Source organism: Orbicella faveolata, unplaced genomic scaffold (genome assembly GCF_042242905.1).
Source record: "Orbicella faveolata isolate gen_17 unplaced genomic scaffold, um_ofav_v1 contig_14, whole genome shotgun sequence".
NCBI lineage: Eukaryota > Metazoa > Cnidaria > Anthozoa > Scleractinia > Merulinidae > Orbicella > Orbicella faveolata.
The window spans coordinates 977,420-998,073 of NW_028301541.1; the positions used below are offsets into that span (position 1 = coordinate 977,420).

Consider the following 20,654-nt stretch of genomic DNA (forward strand, 5'->3'; position numbering starts at 1 on the left):
TAAGCATTCAATAATGCCAAAATGGGATATTTTCAATGCCTCACTGCTCCTTAACGAGCACGGGCACCCCCCATTTTTATTTTATAATTTAAGTTCTCATATGATAATTATTCAGTGGACAAAGTTTGAACAAAAATCTATTGACAGTTTTATTTCAGGGGAATTACCTTAAATAAAAGGAAATAGTGGAGGAGACGGTGTTTGGATGTCTGATCTTAATTATCATAGATGTTTAGGTTTTCATTTCTCCGTTTTCATCTTACTTTTAGTTTCGATTTGGAAGATATATAAAACACTCAAGACAGTGTTTAACCATATTTTCAAACACCTCGAGGTTCGTCAAAAATACTCTGCTGCTCGTCGTAATGTGGTCAAATACAGTCGTTCTCTCCTCTACACAGAGAGGATCTGAACAAAAAGACAATTTGGTCAACTTACTTGTCAAAATCCATGTCGTGTCCATGTAGCATGGTTTAGAAAAGTTCACTGAAGTAACTCATGATCACTGAGAGAAAAAACATGGCCCCGCATTTTAACTTGGGCTCGCGGCCCAACCAACAAACACATTTACATCACTGTGTAACTGACAAATACATACAAAGGTAAAGTTTTCGTTATATCTAACTTATATTTACAGCTCTTTGCTAACATAGATATTTTTTGTTTGAAAAGGTTAGTCATTTGATCAAATTCAACTGATATCAAAAGTCTACATGCCAAAACAAAACGGTTTTTTACCCAATTTGACACTTCCTTTTGTAGTAGTTTATTCAAACATTAGTTTAGCAGCTTGCACCTAACGCAATTATTTTCTTGAAAATAGGTCGTAAGAACAAGGTTTCATTTATGACTTTGAAAATCAATATATCATGATTCAAAAAATAAGAAGGCAAAAAAATGTCGCCTGTGAACCGCAGTCCCATAGCGAAATAAAATACATCAATTACTCTCCAATCAAACAAATTTATTGATAAATTTTCAAACGATTACAATACATTACCGCTTTGTTCTAAAATATCTCAGTAAGTGCCATGCACCGGTAAAGGGACAAATCCACACACAGCCTAAGTGAAAGGAGATTCTCAGTTTGTTCAGTAACATTGTGTAATATACAAGTGAATATATGAAATATCATATATTTGAACTAGGGATAAAGATATGAAGAAATGATTGATCATCGCAGTTATATACACAACTTAAGCAACTGTGAAATTAAAGCCTGAGAAAAATTCAGGCTTGAACGGCATTCGAACCCATGACATCTGCGATACTGGTGCAGTGGTCTACCAACTGAGCTATCAAGCCAACTGGAAGCTGGTCACGTTGTGAGTTCGTAATATACCCGTAGATGGTGAAGATACGAGTGAATATATGAAATATCATATATTTGAATGGAGGATAAAGATATGAAGACATGATTGATCATCGCACTTATGTACACAACTTAAGCAGCTGTGAAATTAAAGCCTGAAAAACATTCAGGCTTGGACGGGATTCGAAACCACGACCTCTGCGATACCGATGCAGCGCTCTACCAACTCAGCTATCAAGCCAACTGGAAGCTGATCACGTTTTGAGTTCGTAATAAACCCGTGGATAGTGGAGGGACAAGTGAATATATGAAATATCATATATTTGAGCTGCGAGCTTTAATTTCACAGCTGCTTAAGTTGTGTATATAACTGAGATAATCAGTCTTGTCTTCATATTGTATAATATCTTTTAGCTTTCGGTATTCACCAAACTGACATTTTTTTTTTATTTGTACTGGAAAATATATCAAACCAAAAGCCAAAGCTAAGCGAAACAACAGCTACTTTGAATTCTACATGACTCATTTGCAACGTTTTGTCTCAGGTTTTTTAGTTTTGAAAAATAACTTGAAGTGGCTTACTAGTTTGAGGGACAAGCCGAAGAAAACAAAGAAACTAAATGGCTCTAAAACTGATTAAACTTAGAATAACAATTTAAAATCCTACGAGTGAATTGTCAGTCTCATGACATCAAAGATCTGCATTTGTGTATTTGGAGGAGTAATACAATTTATTCTCTTAGTAAGAAAACATTTGTTTTGTAGTCCAGCACTTAGAAGGCAAGAACACCACAGACTCCGCAGGAAATAAAACCCGTGTTGACTACTCACGAACAGCTCTAAGGGTAACATTTGGAGTTATCGCCTTGCTGGCGCTTTTAGGCAATGCATTGGTTGGTGCGGTTAATCTCCGATGTCGCAGAATGTTGAAGAACTCGTATAACTTGATGATTCTCTCCCTCGCCTTTACTGACATGTTCACAGGTAAGATGCATGTGATAAAAACAACTTGTAAAACGATAAAAATGCAAGCAAGATATACATTCCCAACCATATTTATTCTTTGTAATAATGGGTAAAAAGTTAATGGTAATGTTTTAAGAAATAGGTGTTGGGTCATTGGAAATATAATATTGGAATATTTTAGGTGTTAAAAAAATGTTGCCTTTCTTATCGTTGTTGATGTGTACGCAGGTGCTGCTTTTCCTAGGAACTAGTTCTTCCGCGAAATATGTGTAAATTACTTGACTGTTGTTACACTGGAAATAGTGCCATGTAATCTAACTATTTTGAATGTAGTATCTACTTAAATAATTTGTTAGCCGATTCTTGGTAGGATGCGTTGGTACATTCATGTTCTGCGAGCTCCGTTGCTGCACTACATGTTTTCGGTTCAACTGCGTTGTCCAGCAACTCGTTTGATTACTCCTGGGTGTCGATCGAGAAAATGAAATAAAAATTGAAATCTAGATTTTGGAAGCGCTCTTTTTGGAATTAGTCGCATTAGACTCCCTACTTTTAGTCTCCTGTCCAATTTTTCAGTCAAACCTTGCCCTTTTTACTGACCTTTTCAAGGAGTTTGATAGCGATGTTTAATTAATTTATTCCTAGTTCACACCTCGACCCAATAAAGAAAAGATTCCTTACAATAGCAGCGGCACCTCGTTAGAGGATGTTTGTACTAAGAACACGTCCAGTTAAGGAGATGGATAGTTTCAACTGGAAATCCCGCCCACGAAGCTGGGAGTTTGCAAACCCATTTCTTGTAACACTTATGTTGTATGAAATATATTTAACAACAACTTTTATCTTTTAACTTAGTGTTATCCAAAACTTTTAATCGGTAAGAACGAAGATTGTAACTTTTATATTGCTCACGTTACCTTATTTAGGTCAACCACTTAAGAATAGTCGGTTAAAATCAAGGTAGAAAATGTTTTAGTCAACCTCGATAACCTCGAAGGAAAATATGCTAAGTAGCTCGGTGCGCAGTCTCAATAGAACCTTATTCGAACTGCGCATGACATTACGTTAGCCTAATTGACAGTTTGACATTGATTTGATGTATGACGTGGTTGTCCCTTTAAAAGGAACGTGACGAGTTAGCTCCTCGTAGTTGTAGTAATTGCTGTAACTAGTCTAGAGTAGCAGTAAGAGAACGTTGTGGGTATTGTACCGAAGTCATCAATAGTGGAAATAAAAAGAGAAGCAACCAAACAAAGAGTGTTGAAGTGATCGGCTAATTTCCCCAAAGGTCGCTTCAACAAACTAACTAAAGAAATAAATATAGATGAACTAAGCCTAGTGTAAAACCAAACTCACAAGCTGAGACCTATTACAATGAAGACAATCTGGCAAGAGACAAGTTATTACATGAGCAAATTTATTATAACTTTTATCAGTTATCACAAACACTGGAACAGCAGCTCAGTCCACGGAAGTAGATAGATAGATAACCTTTATTTTAAAACGATGAGTATTAAAGCTACATGAGCTTGTGGGGTCGTTTCTAATTAACTAATCGCTAAGTAGTCGGGTGAAAGCCGACTCCTGTCAAAGAACAGTCACGTGCAATGGGTAATACCGTAGAAACGTTATAAAGGCTTAACCTTCTTTCCACGATGTCGAAGTCAATGCCGAAAGAAAAAGATATGTCGAATATGTTAGCAAATGGTGTCATCTTTTCTACGTTCAAACATATAGACCCAGGCACCGTTCGCGGTGGGTTCACTCTAACAGATGGCGTAGTTAATGAGCGTTTATTTCGAAAACGGGTCGTTCCGCGGACTCAAAAAAGCAAAAGAATTAAATGATTTAGCGAAGGTCTTACTAGAATCAAACTAGATATCAAATGAGTTATCAATAAACAGAAAATGGGCAGTGCGTGTTACTACAGACGACAGAAGAACATTTTCGAAAGTTTAAGGTGCTCATTAAGACAAGGTGCCTCGTTATCAAACTCTAGTAAACGACAACAAACATGCCATGTTGGACTGCGTAAGTGGCTTACATCAGAGTGAAGATGAACGTAATTGTCATATTTACGTGACCTCTATCATGACTATTACATTTATAGTTTTTGCTCAAAAAGAGTACATTGTCAGCTGTTGTTTTTCTCTTGTGCCATTAGTTTAGTCGCTCTTGTGTGTTTATTATATTCGCATGTTATGCAGGAATGTTTGTTTGGTATCAAATAACGTGGTGTCAGATGAATGCAATGTATTGGACAAAGCATGTATACAACAAACGTGTGACGAATCAGAGTTGTCTTTACAACAAAATGATGTTGAAAAGGAAATAAAATATGCAGAACAATCCAGGTCTCATTATGCGATGGTTGTTTATTGTAATATCAACAATCGTGAGTGCGATGCGCGCAGCAGAAGAATACCTGAAAAAATAAACTAGAAAAGCTCTCACGTAAAAACAATGACATAGAAACAAATCCCGGGCCTCAGGACTATATATAGTATTGATCCTACTCTAACAATCAAGGCACCTTATGGTCAAGGTGATATTATGTATTTGGTGAAAATGCTGGAAAACAATGTGTTACTATGAGTTCAAGGATGAGATAAAGCTAATGACCTCAGTGTACAAATTATGGAGATGGTAATCAATTGTATTCAACACTCACAATGTACAGGGCAGGTATATTTAATGCAAACAGAATTACCGTCAATGATCGCTATGTCTGAGAAAAATTACCAGCTTAATTATCGTGAAAGTTACACTGGCAATCTACATCATTGTGATTCAGTAATTGAGGGATGTCAGTACACTACAATATTTCCAGACTACACACTCACTCGGTGGCAATTATGAACTCAGTGGAGGGCAGATTAATACATATGAAATAACTGCAGTCAACAGTGTGAGAGAAGAACACAACTGCTCTTGTAAACAATGTTATGCTGCAGGGCTTTATACAATGTGTTACTCAGTAGCAAAGACGTATGTGTCATTATTAAATACCAAAGTGACAGTGACCCCAATCTCCCCTAACACATGAGTGACGTCACAACTCAATGAACTTGAGTAGGAGTAACTTAAATTTCACTGTCATCTATCGGTCAGTTCAAATAAGCAGTGTTTTCATGATATACGATTACAGTTTCATGATGTTTCTTTGAGACACGCATCTATTAGCATGTACCTATTACACAAGCTATTTTTAGAATCGGTGCGCACCGCCAACGATCAACACTCGTGGTAGTGTTTTTCCTCAGGACTACAAAATTATATTCGTTTGAGTTACAAACATCGGTTATTGTATCAGAGTTAAATAATGTTAATTGAACCATGCTTTTCCGTCGTTAGTTTTTTGCAAAGTCAAACAACTTTTCTTCGTTGAAGTTGAACTTAAAGTTAAACTTTAATTTTATGTTATTGTCTTATGTAGAGTCACAAGAACTGCTTGCCCCACAACTAGTTCCAGAACTAATCGAAGCAGGGTCAAGAGTTTATATTAAAAAGGAAAGAACGAAAAAAAGTAATGATAATTTACAACAAAATTACAAAAGGTACAAGTTAAACGATAGAAACAACTACAGGTAACCGAAAACAAAGTAACAGTGTAACATGCGCATGCATAAGCGACTAGAATACTAGTCGTTTCAACCAAAACGTTCCGGCAACGCTTTCGATTTTGTCTTTGTCGTCATACTGTGTACATCTTCAAACGAGCACAGAACGAACTAGTTTGCCATTACCTTCTTCACAGGGCACAGGATCACAGAACATAGTTCAATAGCATGTCCAAATTTTAATTTGGCCACTGAATAGTAAATTGAAAACAAGGACGAGCAGTTTTTACCACAACGTTTCAACGATACACGGTTAACAAAAGAGATGGTAGGCAATAGGCCATTTCCGAGTTCCTTTTGGCTTTGTGTCAAGACGATTTTTCGTATGAAACCATTCATATGAAAATGTGTTTCGCACACAGGTTCATTTCCATGCAGATTAAACTCATCTTCAAATGAAAAGTTTTGCACGAGGACTCCCTTCAAATCAGAGACCCTAGGTAACTCGGAAATGGCCTATTGCATTTGTTTAATGCTATTATCTTCGCGGGAGTTATACTGGCAATTACTCCCGCCTTTGTCATGGGAGACGAAAACTTTCCCGTCCCGGGAAACTCGGCGGGAGATGTTTTCTGTCATATACTTAGTTCCCAGTACTTCGTCTTCACCTTCGGTAAGATCTCTGTTGCTATAGTGATGCTACTGGTAATAGACCTCTGGTATGCAATAACTAGACCCGTCATGTGCAAAGTTACATTTAAGCGGCCGAGAGTCATTATGTACATTACAACCGTTTCCTTGGTTTGTTGTGCGCTTAACTGGTAAGTGTTGATCGAGAAGAAACTTGTCATCGAAAACGGAACTCCCTCTTGTGTTTGGATCACGCTTATTTAAAACAGGTTCTCCTCTCAGATTTTCACTGTCGTTCACGTAGCATTTACCTTTTTCATCCCATCGTTTATTTCTATGATAACCTTTTTTCACATGCATCGAGTGATGCGGAGGTCACGTGATCGTCTGGCCAGGAGCAACAACATGAAATCTTTTAAAAGCCTTTTGCATATGTGCGCTACAACAGGTTTGGTCCTGGCACTGTGCAGGATTCCAAACCAGTTTGTTTATGTGCTGTCAAAGTTCAACATCACGCAACTGGATACACCTCTCCATCACGTCACAGTTGTTTTAGCCATGTTGAATTCTTGTGTAAATCCTTGGATCTACGGAGCTACCAACCGTAATTACAGGAAAAAATTCACAAGAATTCTCTGTTTTTGGAAGAAAATGGAAGTTACACCAGAAAAGACAGACATTACAGAAAAGGAAAGAGGGACCAGACGTAGTCACGACGGAAGATTTAGTAAGACGGGGCATCAGCCGGAAGGGTCAAGGGTTGTGGACTACTCGGCATTTGTACGCGAAGGCTCCCAGACAAAACCAGAGAATTACCAACAAGAAGGAAACGGAAATATTTCAATGACCGGAATAGCCCATGATGATGACGAATCCCAAATTTACACAGACCGAGACCAAAGTTAGGGGCTAGCATAAGATATTTGGGACTTTAAGATCTGGTACGGCTAGGCTGTAGTACGGCGGCAGATAGTGAAGATCACTTCCGGTGACGTCATGACGCGCGTACCAGTACGGCTTTCCCGCCGTAGCCTTACTTTCTACTACGGGAAAGTGCCTGGTTTTACGCACTCTTCAATACGTGAGTATGATCCTGCTTTTTACTTCTCATTTTAACGCTTTTTGCACTGTTTGAACAGCCTAGTTTGAAGATAAAGTTCTCAATCATAAAAATCAGTTCTAAGATCATTGTTTCTTTGTCATTATTGTTATTATTATTATTATTTGTACAAAAAATTTGAACGATTTTAACACCTGCCGCAAGAGGATCAATTCAGTCATATTAGTATCGGGCCGAACAGCCTTTTATAAGAAAGCTTCGTATGTTCTAATCTGAGCTATAATTGTTTGTTACTGTTCAAAATGCATTTTATCATAATCGAAAGTTTTGTATTTTTCGGGCTTATCACGTAATCGTTGTACGAACAACCTGTCCGTGTTGAAATCGAGCTTTTTTATATCAGGGTTTATATATATATATTTTTTTTGTGGTTGGAATTACAGGCGGTTCTATCAAGTTCTAAAAAGCAAATCTGAGTTCTGGGAGATGTAAGACGAATACAGGAGAAGGAAATCATTGTCATTAATCAAGCCTATTTCGTGTGAAAGTAGAATGATTTCTGGTTTCCTTGAAGGTAGTCATTTTTGTAAAGACACGTAGAGACTGCACATACCGTTGCCGTACAGCAAAATCTTAATCATTTGAGTTTGGCGGGTAAAACACCGTCGTTATTTTTCGTTCACACAGAAAGGATCTGACCAAAACGACAATTTCATCAACTCAAAATCCATAGTGTCAATGTAGAATGGTTTAGAAAAGCTCATTGAAGTAAAACACGGCCCCCATTTTAACTTGGGGCCGCAGCCCAAACAACAAAAACAGTTACATTATTGCGTACCCAGAAAATTCTCAAAACTGGCAAATGCAAGTTATCGGTATATCTAACTTATATTTACAGCTCTTTGTCGACATAAATATTTTCATGTTTAAAAAGGTTAGCCATTCTATCAAAGCCATCTGCTATCGAAAAGTCTACATGTCAAAGCAATGCTTCTACCCATTTATAGTAGTTTATTTAAACTTTAATTACGGAGTTTGCACCAAACACAATTATTTTATTGAAAATAGGACGTAATAACTATAGGAATAGGTTTCATTTGCGAGTTTGAATATTAATGTTCATGAATCAAGGAAAAGGAAAGTAAAAATAGTTCGCCGGTGTAACGCAGTCTAATAAAGAAATTACAAAAAAAAATCGATTACTTTTCAATCACACAAGTTCCAATCTGTGTTGAGGTCGTTGATATATTTTCAAACGATCATTACCGCTTTGCTCTAAAACATCTCAGGAGCCATGCACCGGTGAAGAAACAATTCCACAGCCTAACTGAAGGGAGATTCTCAACTTAGTCGGTAAAATTCGCTGTTTTTTCAGTTTGTTCAGTAACATGGTATGGTATCCTTACAACGTTTCAGTTTGGGTATTCACCTTATTAATATTTTTGCTATTTGTGCTGGAAAATATATCACATCAAAAGCAAAGCTAAAATTATATTAAGGGAAACAAAAGCTAATTTGCATTTTACATGACTCATTTACAATGTTCTGTCTTAGGCTTTTTAGTTTTTGAAAATTGATTCCTCTCGTCTAAATACTCTCCACATATTCCAGCCGTGCGCAACAGCAATAACGCCAAAACAGATCATAAAAACACAACTTTATTTGCTATCGTGTGCTCACTGGAGGCCGCACGGCCCCAAGAGTACAAAGAAAGAAAAAAGGACAACAAAACAATATAAAATACAAGAGGAAAAACTTTCAGACAAAATGGATTCTCAAAGCAAGCATCCTAAAGTTTAAATTCTCATTACCAAAGACGCTATTACATCTACCGGGAATGAAAGCTTCTTTTAAAGATGGAAGATCCATCCAGTCAACAATAAAATCGGAAAATTTATCGCCGCCGGCGCTAATCATTGGCCAGAAGGGAGCGGAATGCCACAGCGGAACAATAAGAGTCCCTGACGCCTTGCAGTTACGCATATGAAGTAACACTCGCGGAATAAGGCAAATAGGCGGACATACATAATTGTTCTCCCCCGCCCAGTTCATAACGAATGAATCAATTCCTTCCGAGCCTGGATTCCAAAATCTAGAATTGAACCTCGGAAGTTTGGCATTTAAATAATTAGCAAAGCGATCGAAAGAGTGCGGACCCCAAACAGTATCAATGTTTTGAAATGTATCCCACGAAAGACCCCAGTCATCGGGATCGTAAATGCGGCTGAGAAAATCGGCCTGGTCATTCTGAGATCTAGGGATCCATTCCATCTCGATCGAAATACCGCGATGACAACAAATGTTAAAAATCGACAAAGCTTCAGTCTGCAAATGACCTTTACTGCTGCCAGATGAAATGATCCTGGGAACGTTCTGATTATCTGTAAACCATTTCACAGTCAACCTCACAACTTGTCCAGTAAAGAAAGAAGAACAAATTTAACGGCCAAAATTTCTCGCAAAGTAAAACTGGTATGCATTTCCTTTTCGGACCAAGTGCCAGACACAAAATCCTGACCGCATTGAACGAAATAGCCACCAAAACCAGTGTCACTTGCGTCAGAATAAACAACGCCAACAGCACTTGACTTGGGCGACATAGGCTTGCCATTAATGGAGTCAATGTTGTTCTGCCAAAATAAAAGCTCATTACGAATCTCAAGGGACACGTCCAAAGGCTGATCCCAGGAGGTTCTTTGCTCTAGGGCCGCATAACAATTTCTTGTCAACAATCTAGTAATATTACCGACAGCACACGACATAGAAATAATTTGCCCCGTAATTGAAGCAAGACCACGGGCTGAAAAACTACTTTTTTGAAGACAGGAAGCAATGGAGGATTTCAGCTTGAGAATACGCTCTTCGGGAATATGAATCAAACCGTGTTGGAAGTCCAAAACCGATCCCAAGAAGACTAACTTCTGGACAGGTTCCCAATTTGATTTTTCGTCATTAGCTGTAAAACCGGCCAAAGTCAGGTCCTTACGAACTTGAACACTAATGTTTTCGGCACTTTCGAAAGACAAATTTCCCCCGATGCCATCGTCTAGATACATCAAGGCTAAATGGCCGTGAGCCCTCCAAAACTTAACTAATTGACGTATGACTTTTGTAAAAATATACGGCGCTGAAGTAAACCAAAAGGTAGCACTTTAAACTCGTAGAAATGCATCACGCCATCGACTGAAGGCCATTTGAACGACAGAAACTTCATATGTTCTTCACAAATGTCAATGTGATGATATGCCGATTTGAGGTCGAAGGAGAAGACAAACATCCCAGGCGAAAACATTTGAAGAACAGTTCTTAAATCTTCATACTTGACAGATTTTTTGACGACAAATTTGTTTAAATGAGACAAATCTAAAATAAGTCTTAACTTCCCTGAAGACTGGACAGCGACGTGCAGCGGATTACAAAATTGAGGGTATTCCTGAACTTCCCTTACACAGCCACGTGCCATCAACTCTGAAATTGCCTCCCGAACAAAACTATCCCTACGAAAGGCGGAAGATCTATTTTCAATCGAAAACGGTAAAGGCGATTCCATAAAAAGAATCTTGTAACCATTCTGGATAATGTCTAGAACAAAGTCCGAAGCCTGGATAGTATCACGCCAAAATGTGAAGTTCGCATGCAGTTTTCCTTGAGTAAAGCTGGATGCCTCGATATCCTGTTCAAATTCGTACTGATCCAAAAAATTAAGGTTTTGATCCTGAAGACAACGGTTTGTCTTTGGTGGGGCACATATTGCCCCAGTGTCCTCGTTTACCGCATCGAAAGCACATGTCGAGGCCTCTGAATGAGTTGTAAGGGTATCGACCTTGGGGATGAAAATAACTAGTAGCTGGAGGAAAAGAGCTAAACGTACCGCCAACTCTGGAGGCGCTAGAAGATGAAAGCGCAGAAGAGGAACCTTTAGGACTAGTTTTCCTCTTTTTCTCTTGCAGTGTTTTGATCTTAGCGGCGGCTCTTTTCTCGGCTTTTTTAATCTTCGAAGCGTCGGCCTCGTCGTCGGCCAAATCGTCGCAAACATACTCTTGTACCGTAGCCCAACCGAATTCAGATTTGTCGGCCAATTTAATAATTTTTTGCCTATTATTTAGCAAAGAAATACCTTTGTTAAGCTCTTCCTTGGCTTTAGGAATATTTCCACCTTCCAGGGCTTTCAGGGCCAAATTACTCGTCTTGGCCACTTTGCGGTTGAAACTAAACTGTTGCTCGTTTCCTTTCTTCTTGAAGACGTAATTGTCGGGCTGAAGATCCGTCGCAATTTGAACCGCTAAATCAGACTGGGCTTGAAGCAGGTTGGTCTGAAGTCCTTGGATCTGGGAGTTAACGGCTGATAAAATTGCATTCTTCTGGGCATCTAAAACAGCACTCAGTTCTGGAGAAATAGAGGTGCTGGCTCCTGCTGAGTCTTCCATAAGGATGAGAGCAACACAAATAAAAGCGAGTCACCTCCAGAAAAGAGCACCAAGAGGACGAATTAGCATAAAACCACTCCTAAATACCCTGTTCAAAACCCCTAGAGAGTTCATACCGACGAGAGAATATTTTTCCGCTAATTTCCAAACCGCGGAAAAATTCTATTAGTGGCTTACTGTTTTGAGGGACATTTGACACGTACAGCCGAAAAAAACAAAGAAAATAAGTGGCTCTAAAATTGGTAAGACTTAGAACAGCAATTTCAAATACAAAGGATGAATTGTCAGTCTGATGTCATGATAGGTGTATGTTTGTGTATTGAAGGAGTGTCTTACTGAGATAACATTTGTTTTCAGTCCAGCACTGAGACTCGGCCATGAACACCACAGATTCCGCAGGAAATAAAACCCATATTGACTACTCGCGAACAGCTCTAAGGGTAGCATTTGGATTTATCGCCTTGCTGGCAGTTTTAGGCAATGGATTGGTTTGTGCGGTTATTATCCGATGTCGCAGAATGCTGAAGAACTCGTATAACTTGATGATTCTCTCGCTGGCCTTTACTGATATGTTCACAGGTAAGATGCATGTGATAAAAACGAAACTTAACTAAAGAAATAAATACAAATGAAATAAGCCCAGTGTAAAACCAAAATCACAATCACAAAATTACAATGAAGACAACTGGAAAGAAGTTATTACAAGAGCCATTTTATTGAAACTTTATTCGGTTATCACAACCACTGAAGAGCAACTCAGTCCAAGGAAATGAACACATATATCCCATATTTTTTTCTCAGGACTACAAAATTATGCAAGTTTGAGTGACCAACATTGGATACTGTATCAGAGTTGAATCATATCAATTGAACAATAGTTTTCCATTTCAGCGATGTCATTGTTTGTTTTACAAAGTCAAATTACCTTTTTTCATCAAAGTTTCAATCAAAATGTCCCGGCAACTTTTTCGATTTGTCTTGTCAACACACTGTGTACATCTTCAAACGAGAACACAAGAAAATAGTTTGTCAGTACCCACTTCAACCAGAACAAAGTTCACCAGCATTTCCAACATTTAATTTAGCCACTGAATATTTAATTTTTCGAATAAAACCTAGACAGCACACTTTTTTCTTACATTTGAAATATTTGTTTCCTTTGTTTCAGTGGCATGCCTGTAAACTAGCTAAGCTTAGTGCTTGTATAACTAAGTGCATGACCACTATAAGAAAGAGGTACATTGTTTTTTTTGTTACATTTTTAGATCATATGCGATTTTCTTTATGTGACATTTTCGCGCTTTCTAGAATAGCCATCGTAATTGGACCAAATGAGTTTTTCGTTTTGAATTTTTATGAAATCAATCTCCGGACGAAATGAAACACCTGCCCACAGTTTGTCGCCATATGGGCGATACATATCGGAACAATTTTCCCTTCTGCTTTTTCAGAGTCCTGCATTTTCAGTGTTGTTATTTCAGTGTTGCAATACAACTTTGTACAAACCAAGAAAAATCCACAAGAATAATAGGAGCAAAGTTCACTCAAACTAGAAATTACAGGATGAAAACGTTAACAAACGTCGCATTACTCGTTAGGAACAAATAGTCAATTGAAAACTAGGGCGAACAGTTTTACTAGAACGTTTCAACGAAACACGGTTACGAAAGGGATGGTAAAAACTTACATTTTTTTGGTATCTTCGCAGGAGTTATACTGGCCATTACTCCCGCCTTTATCGTAGCAGACGAAAACTTTCCCGTCCCAGAAAACTTGGCGGGAGATGTTTTCTCTCACATCATTAGTTCCCAGTACTTCATCTTCACCTTCAGTAAGATCGCTGTTGCTATAGTGATGCGATTAGCAATAGACCGCTCGTATGCAATAACTAGACCGGTCAAGTACAAAGTTACATCTAAGCGGTGGAAAGTCATTATGTATATTACAAGTGTTTCCATGGTGTGCTGTGCGTTAAACTGGCAAGCGTTAATCGGGAAGAAACTGATAATGAAGGAGGGACAACCCCTTTGCATTAGGGTTATGCTTATTGAAAATCAGTTCGTGTCTCAGATTTATACCGTCGCCCACGTAACATTAACCTTTTTGATCCCAGTTGTTATTTCCATGTTCACGTTTCTCCACTCGTACCGAGTTATGCGAAGGTCGCGTTATCGTCACGCCAAGGGCAGCCGCCCAAAATCTCTCAACAGCCTTTTCCGCATGTGTGCTATAACAGGTTTGCTCTTGGCATTGTGTTGGATTCCAAACTAGTCTTTTTATGTCCTGTCAAAGTTCAGCATCACTCAGTTTGATACGCCCCTCCATCATGCCACAGTTGTGTTAGCCATGCTGAATTCCTGCTTAAATCCTTGGATCTATGGAGCCACCAACCGCAATTACAGAAGATTCACAAGAATTCTCTGTTTCTGGAAAAATGTGCAGGTAGCATCTGAAGAAACGGGTATTACAATAAAGGAAGGAGTCATCAGAAGAACGGATGATAAAAACTTCAGTAAGACGGGGCCACATTTAGAAGCATCAAGAGTTGTGGACTCCTCCGCATTTATACCTGAGGGCTCCCAGGGAAAACCAGAGGTTCCCCAGGGAGAAAGCAACAGAAAAAATCACAATGAATGGAATGCCCCATGATGATAAAGACACTCATATACGCGAAGAGGCTGCCAACAACTCTAACAGCCATAACCAGAGTGAGCTATAAGTGTAACAAAGGATTCGTATAAACAATTTTGAATGGTTTTTCATTATCGCATAAGCCCAAACTTGAACAACTGGCTTACTGAGCTCGTTGACCCAATCTACTTTCAATATCGAATTTTCTAACATCATCTGTTAAGCCTTTTTGTTAGTTCTAAGAGTTTTGATGTTGCGAGTTTATCAACTCGATATTTTGAGTTTTGGGGCAGAACTTAAAATGAATGAATGAATGAATGAATGATTGATTGTTTGTTTAGAGTATACATGCATACCGTGCAGTGTTTTCATGATGTACGATTACAGTTTCATGATATTTCTTTGAGACACGCATCTATTAGCATGTACATATTACACAAGCTATTTTTAGAATCGCTGCGCACCGCAAACGATCAACACTCGTGGTAGTGGTTTTCCTCAGGACTACAAAATTATGTTCGTTTGAGTTACAAACATCGGTTATTGTATCAGAGTTAAATAATGTTAATTGAACCATGCTTTTCCGTCGTTAGTTTTTTGCAAAGTCAAACAACTTTTCTTCGTTGAAGTTGAACTTAAAGTTGAACTTTAATTTTATCTTATTTTCTTATATAGAGTCACAAGAACTGCTTGCCCCACAACTAGTTCCAAAACTAATTGAAGCAGGGTCAAGAGTTTATATTAAAAAGGAAAGAACAAAAAAAGTAATGATAATTTACAACAAAATTACAAAAGGCACAAGTTAAACAATAGAAACAACTACAGGTAAACGTAAACAAAGTAACAGTGTAACATGCACATGCATAAGCGACTAGAATACTGGTCGTTTCAACCAAAACGTTCCGGCAACGCTTTCGATGTTGTCTTCGTCATCATACTGTGTACATCTTCAAGCGAGAACAGAACGAGCTAGTTTGCCATTAGCTTCTTCACAGGACACAGGATCACAGAACATAGTTCAATAGCATGTCCAAATTTTAATTTGGCCACCGAATAGTGAATTGGAAAAAGGACGAGCAGTTTTTACCACAACGTTTCAACGATACACGGTTAAATAAAAAGTGATGGTAGACAATAGGCCATTTCCGAGTTCCTTTTGGCTTTGTGTCAAGACGATTATTCGTATGAAACCATTCATATGAAAATGTGTTTCGCACACAGGTTCATTTCCATGTAGATCAAACTCATCTTCAAATGAAAAGTTATGCACGAGGACTCCCTTTAAGTCAGTGACCCAAGGTAACTCGGAAATGGCCTATTGCGTTTGTTTAATGTTGTTATCTTCGCAGGAGTTATACTGGCAATTACCCCTGCCTTTGTCATAGGAGACGAAAACTTCCCCGTCCCAGAAAACTTGGCGGGAGATGTTTTCTGCCACATTCTTAGTTCCCAGTACTTCGTCTTCACCTTCGGTAAGATCTCTGTTGCCATAGTGATGCTGTTAGCAATAGACCGCTGGTATGCAATAACTAGACCCGTCAAGTATAAAGCTACATTCAAGCGGCGGAGAGTCATTATGTACATTACAAGCGTCTCCATGGTTTGTTGTGCACTGAACTGGCAAGCGTTGATAGAGAAGAAACTTGTCATGGAAGACGGAACTCCCTCCTGTGTTTGGATCACGCTGATTGGAAACAAGTTCTTCTATCAGATTTTCACTGTGGTTCACGTAACATTTACCTTTTTCATTCCCTTGTTTGTTTCCATGATTACCTTTTTCCACTTGCATCGAGTGATGCGGAGGTCACGTGATCGTCTGGCCAGGAGTAACGACACGAAATCTTTTAAAAGCCTTTTGCATATGTGCGCTATAACAGGTTTGGTCCTGGCACTGTGCTGGATTCCAAACCAGTTTGTTTATGTGCTGTCAAAGTTCAACATCACGCAACTGGATACACCTCTCCATCACGTCACAGTTGTTTTGGCCATGTTCAATTCTTGTGTAAATCCTTGGATCTACGGAGCTACCAACCGTAATTACAGGAAAAAATTCACAAGAATTCTCTGTTTCTTGAAGAAAATGGAAGTTACAACAGAAAAGACAGACATTAGAGGAAAGGAAAGAGGGACCAGACGAAGTCACGACGGAAGATTTAGTAAGACGGAGCATCAGCCGGAAGGGTCAAGGGTTGTGGACTACTCGGCATTTGTACGCGAAGGCTCCCAGGCAAAACTAGAGAATTACCAACAAGAAGGAAACGGAAATATTTCAATGACCGGAATAGCCCATGATGATGACGAATCCCAAATTTACGACGAGACCGAGAATGAATCCGTGGAACAAAGCAAACTGTAACTTCAAGGAAGGATTGCTTAAGAATTGCTTATATAATATTATAATATAGATAGGACCCCCGGCGCGCTATAATTGGTCAAAAACCCATGTTTTTCAAAATATAAAAGATAGAAAAAGCGTGTTTTATTGTTTTTCGCCACATTACCTCTATATCATAAAGCAAATGAGCCTAAGCCATGTATAACACTGCGATAAAACACTCGAGAAATCTCTGTCGTGTTTTATCACGGTGTAATACACGGCTTAGGCTTCTTTATTTGTTGAATAAAATCGACTTGACTTAATTTCATGTCAGAGATATCAGCCATGCGTCCTGTTCATCGTGCGAGTCATAGCATAAACCGAAACTTGGCCAAAGCCTATTTACAGAATAACTTGAATCCCGAAATAGTAATGATTCTTGCCCTAGTTTTCGAGTATTCTTCGCCCTAGTACAGGAAAATATGACCCGGAAAGATATATAACAACGCAAGCTAATACAAGTATTTCTTGTATAGAAAAGGGCTTCATTTTTTATCTCTAATTATTTTCATTAAGTCTAATCAATCAATTCGAAATATTTTGTACATGATAAGATAAGATAAGATAAGACTTTATTAACGTGTCGAAGTCGCTAGCATACAATGTAGTTAATGACTGTCAGTCTTTTTCTGTTGTTTCTTTTTAGTGATACTGCAATATTTGTATTTTACTGCAGTTGTTTTACAGTTTTGGTATTTTAAATAGCATGGTAGTTAATTGTAATAGTAGGGTATCGTAGGTAAGAACACATTGTAAGTTGTTCTTTTTGTGAAACGGCTAAGTAAGGCAGTAAGTTCATAGAAGTATTTCGTTACGTAAATTTAGGTCCATAACCTTAATGTAATGCAACGTTATTTATTAAACGTAAAAGTAATGTTGTTTGTGATTGAAAAAAGTTTCTGTACAAATTTAGTAAGCAAGATAATTGGTTTATATCACAGTCTGCCGGCTTGAGATTAGCTATAATGAGACAAAATTTTTCTTTGTTTTGTTTAAATCGTAAAAGTAGCAACGAAGTTTAGATATTACGTTTTAACACATTTTGTCTATTTAGAGGAGATTGTCTTAATTTACTCACGTTATTGTTTTAATTTGATTAGTCATATACCTTAGAATTACTTTACTGTGACATTTTATTGTAAGGAACCCGTAGTAAACTGTAATTTAGGAAGAGTGATGTATATACCTAGTAATGCAATGTAATGTTAGTTTTCCAAGTTGGGGGCCACTGTACGCATAGGCGTCCTCTACAGACTGGGGATTGTGTGTGAAACAAGTTATCGATAACGAACCTAAATAAGAACACAGCTAAGATGAACTCCTTTTCATAAAGAAAACTGATTTTCGCTGATAACGATATGTCGATAGCTAGTTTTCCCTACTCTTCAAGTTTGTTGTCGATAAGTCATACATTCTGACACGCACAGTATAAACTGATTTTCGTCGATAACAGTATGTCGATACCTAGCTTCTCTTCAAGATTTTTGTTGATAAGACATACGTTCTGACATGCGCAGTGAATGCTGGCCAGCAAGATTACACTAATGTACTGTGCGGTAAAGCTCTATCGAGCACTAAACGTTGAAGCATTTTAGTTATCGACAACAGGCTATCTGGTATGCCGAGGCCCTCACTTATGGAAGAATTGTTTGTGATTTCAATTACAAAATCATGCATAAGAATGAGAAAAAAAGCTTGTAACTATTGGGGGTATTAAGAGGCTGTCCCTGTAAGAACCGACCACTGATTTTACTTCGAAAATTCGATTTTTCTCATAAGCTGGGATTTCGAAGCCCTTACCTAGTCAATCCCTAAAATGAGTTTTATTTCATTAAAAATTCCAATTGAAGTTTTCTAGGACTGATTGAAGTTCGGTCCGCTCGACACAAGTTTCATGCCCGCCGAAACTGGAAAAATAGCACATATTGCCGGCGCTCTAAAAAAAAATAATATTCGCTCAAAAGTCCCAATTCTATTTTTCAACTATAGATATATCATAGCAGTTTGTTTGGCCATGTTGCAATTATAATTCAATGTTGTTCCTTCAACGGTTAAAAGAAGATTTTCTACCCGTTCAATCGAGTTTTGAACCAAACGCGAAAATAGCTCTACTTTGCAGGCACGTTTTAAAAATGTGGCACCTGTTTGAAACTGCTGAACTACATGAATAGAAAGTATAAGTGTCCCTTAATTTAAAACAATAATAAAATTGGTCTGCCCACTAGGTTTTCAAAACTAACGACTGCTTAAAGTTCAGGAAATTTTGAAAATATTCCAGTGAGTAACTAACACACTCGCCTTCGTAAAGTGCTCCGATGAATTACCGTAAATCTCTTACCTGACTTCAAGATTAAAGTTTTGGTCCTTTGTAGGGATCCTTGAAACCTAGGTAGCATTAAAACTGCCAGCTTTTCCTTCCAACTGTAGGTTTGTACATAAAGTAGAGTTATATGTTCCTCATCTGTGTCGAGCGTGACCGTCACATACTTCGATGTTCATTGTATTGATGACCATTGTTTCCCTCGAAGCCGGTTTAATCATGTAGACACCTCTTGAAAGGTTTGTAGAAGCACTCTTTTGGTCCAAAAGAAAATCTTCTTTTAACCGTTGAAGGAACAACATTGAATTATAATTGCAACATGGCTAAACAAACTGCTATGATATATCTATAGTTGAAAAATAGAATTGGGACTTTTGAGCGAATACTATTTTTTTTAGAGCGCCGGCAATATGTGCTATTTTTCCAGTTTCGGCGGGCATGAAACTTGTGTCGAGCAGACCGAACTTCAATCAATCCTAGAAAACTTCAATTGGAATTTTTAATGAAATAAAACTCATTTTAGTGATTGACTAGGGAAGGGCTTTGAAATCCCAGCTTATGAGAAAAATCGAATTTTCGAAGTAAAATCAGTGGTCGGTTGTTACAGAGACAGCCTCTTAAATAGGTGCTATAAGTAAAGGGGTTTTGATTTGTTACTTTTTAGAACTACTAGAAGGTACTAGAAATAAACCATATAAACGGAGTTTCATGATTATTCAGAGTAGATATTTACTTCTAGATAAAATTCATTTTACAAGAAAAACGTCAATAAGTTATATAATACATAAAAAATGGAGGCAGGGGTAACTTAGGTAGCAGCAATTTACGCAGTGGTTTCGAATTAATCCGTCGAGGGCTTTCTTCCGTACATGTATTCTTGATATAAGTGTTACTGTCAGGGAAAACAGGACAGAGCCAAAAAATCGAGGTCAACAATTACCTTCAACTTTTCGCGATATAAAAGCCATCCAAAAGCCATCCACAAAGATTAACAGCCGTGACTGTTTTTGAACATTTGGCATGGTTTTTGGCATACGGCATGGTTTGAGTTTCATTTCAAATGACGCGCAGAAACTTGTTACCATAGTCTCACGGACGATTCAGTGACTTGATCTAGAGGAAACTGTTCTTGTCATTAGCTTTTTCGGATACGTCAGCTGTGAACATCTGTGCTGTCTAAATCTAAAGATGTGTAAAAACCATGAAGCGACCGGAAGCCATGACTTCAATTCCGGATTAAAATAAACTGTGGCTTGGCCAAGATGGATATAAATATTGCATGTTAGTTGGCACATCCAGTTTATTTAATTGTCATGTTTTTCGTTGCTTTTCTACGTCTAAAACAAGAGTAGATCATCGTCTATGGGTCTA

At 38.1% G+C, this 20,654-nt stretch overlaps 2 protein-coding genes and 2 pseudogenes across 2 annotated transcripts; 3 read left to right on the top strand and 1 right to left on the bottom strand.

Moving 5' to 3' along the window:
- Positions 1-1,829: 1,829 nt before the first annotated feature.
- On the top strand, positions 1,830-7,603 carry LOC149113571 (allatostatin-A receptor-like; annotated as a pseudogene).
- A 3,626-nt stretch (positions 7,604-11,229) lies between these two features.
- On the bottom strand, positions 11,230-11,955 carry LOC149113572 (uncharacterized). The gene has a single exon (XM_089287358.1). It carries the CDS (start codon positions 11,953-11,955, stop codon positions 11,230-11,232), a length of 726 nt encoding a protein of 241 aa, XP_089143484.1.
- Positions 11,956-12,112: 157 nt separating this feature from the next.
- LOC149113573 (melatonin receptor type 1A-like) lies at positions 12,113-15,970 on the top strand (annotated as a pseudogene).
- Positions 15,917-17,962, top strand: LOC110069458 (somatostatin receptor type 4-like; the record flags this gene model as incomplete). Its single annotated transcript, XM_020776982.2, has 1 exon — positions 15,917-17,962. A coding segment is annotated over one exon (1,026 nt), but the record flags the coding sequence as incomplete, so codon positions are not given.
- Positions 17,963-20,654: the final 2,692 nt, after the last annotated feature.

What these genes read in the sequence shown, in the direction of transcription:
- LOC149113572 (XM_089287358.1), bottom strand. Translation starts at nt 11,955, where the DNA reads ATGGAAGACTCAGCAGGAGCCAGCACCTCTATTTCTCCAGAACTGAGT.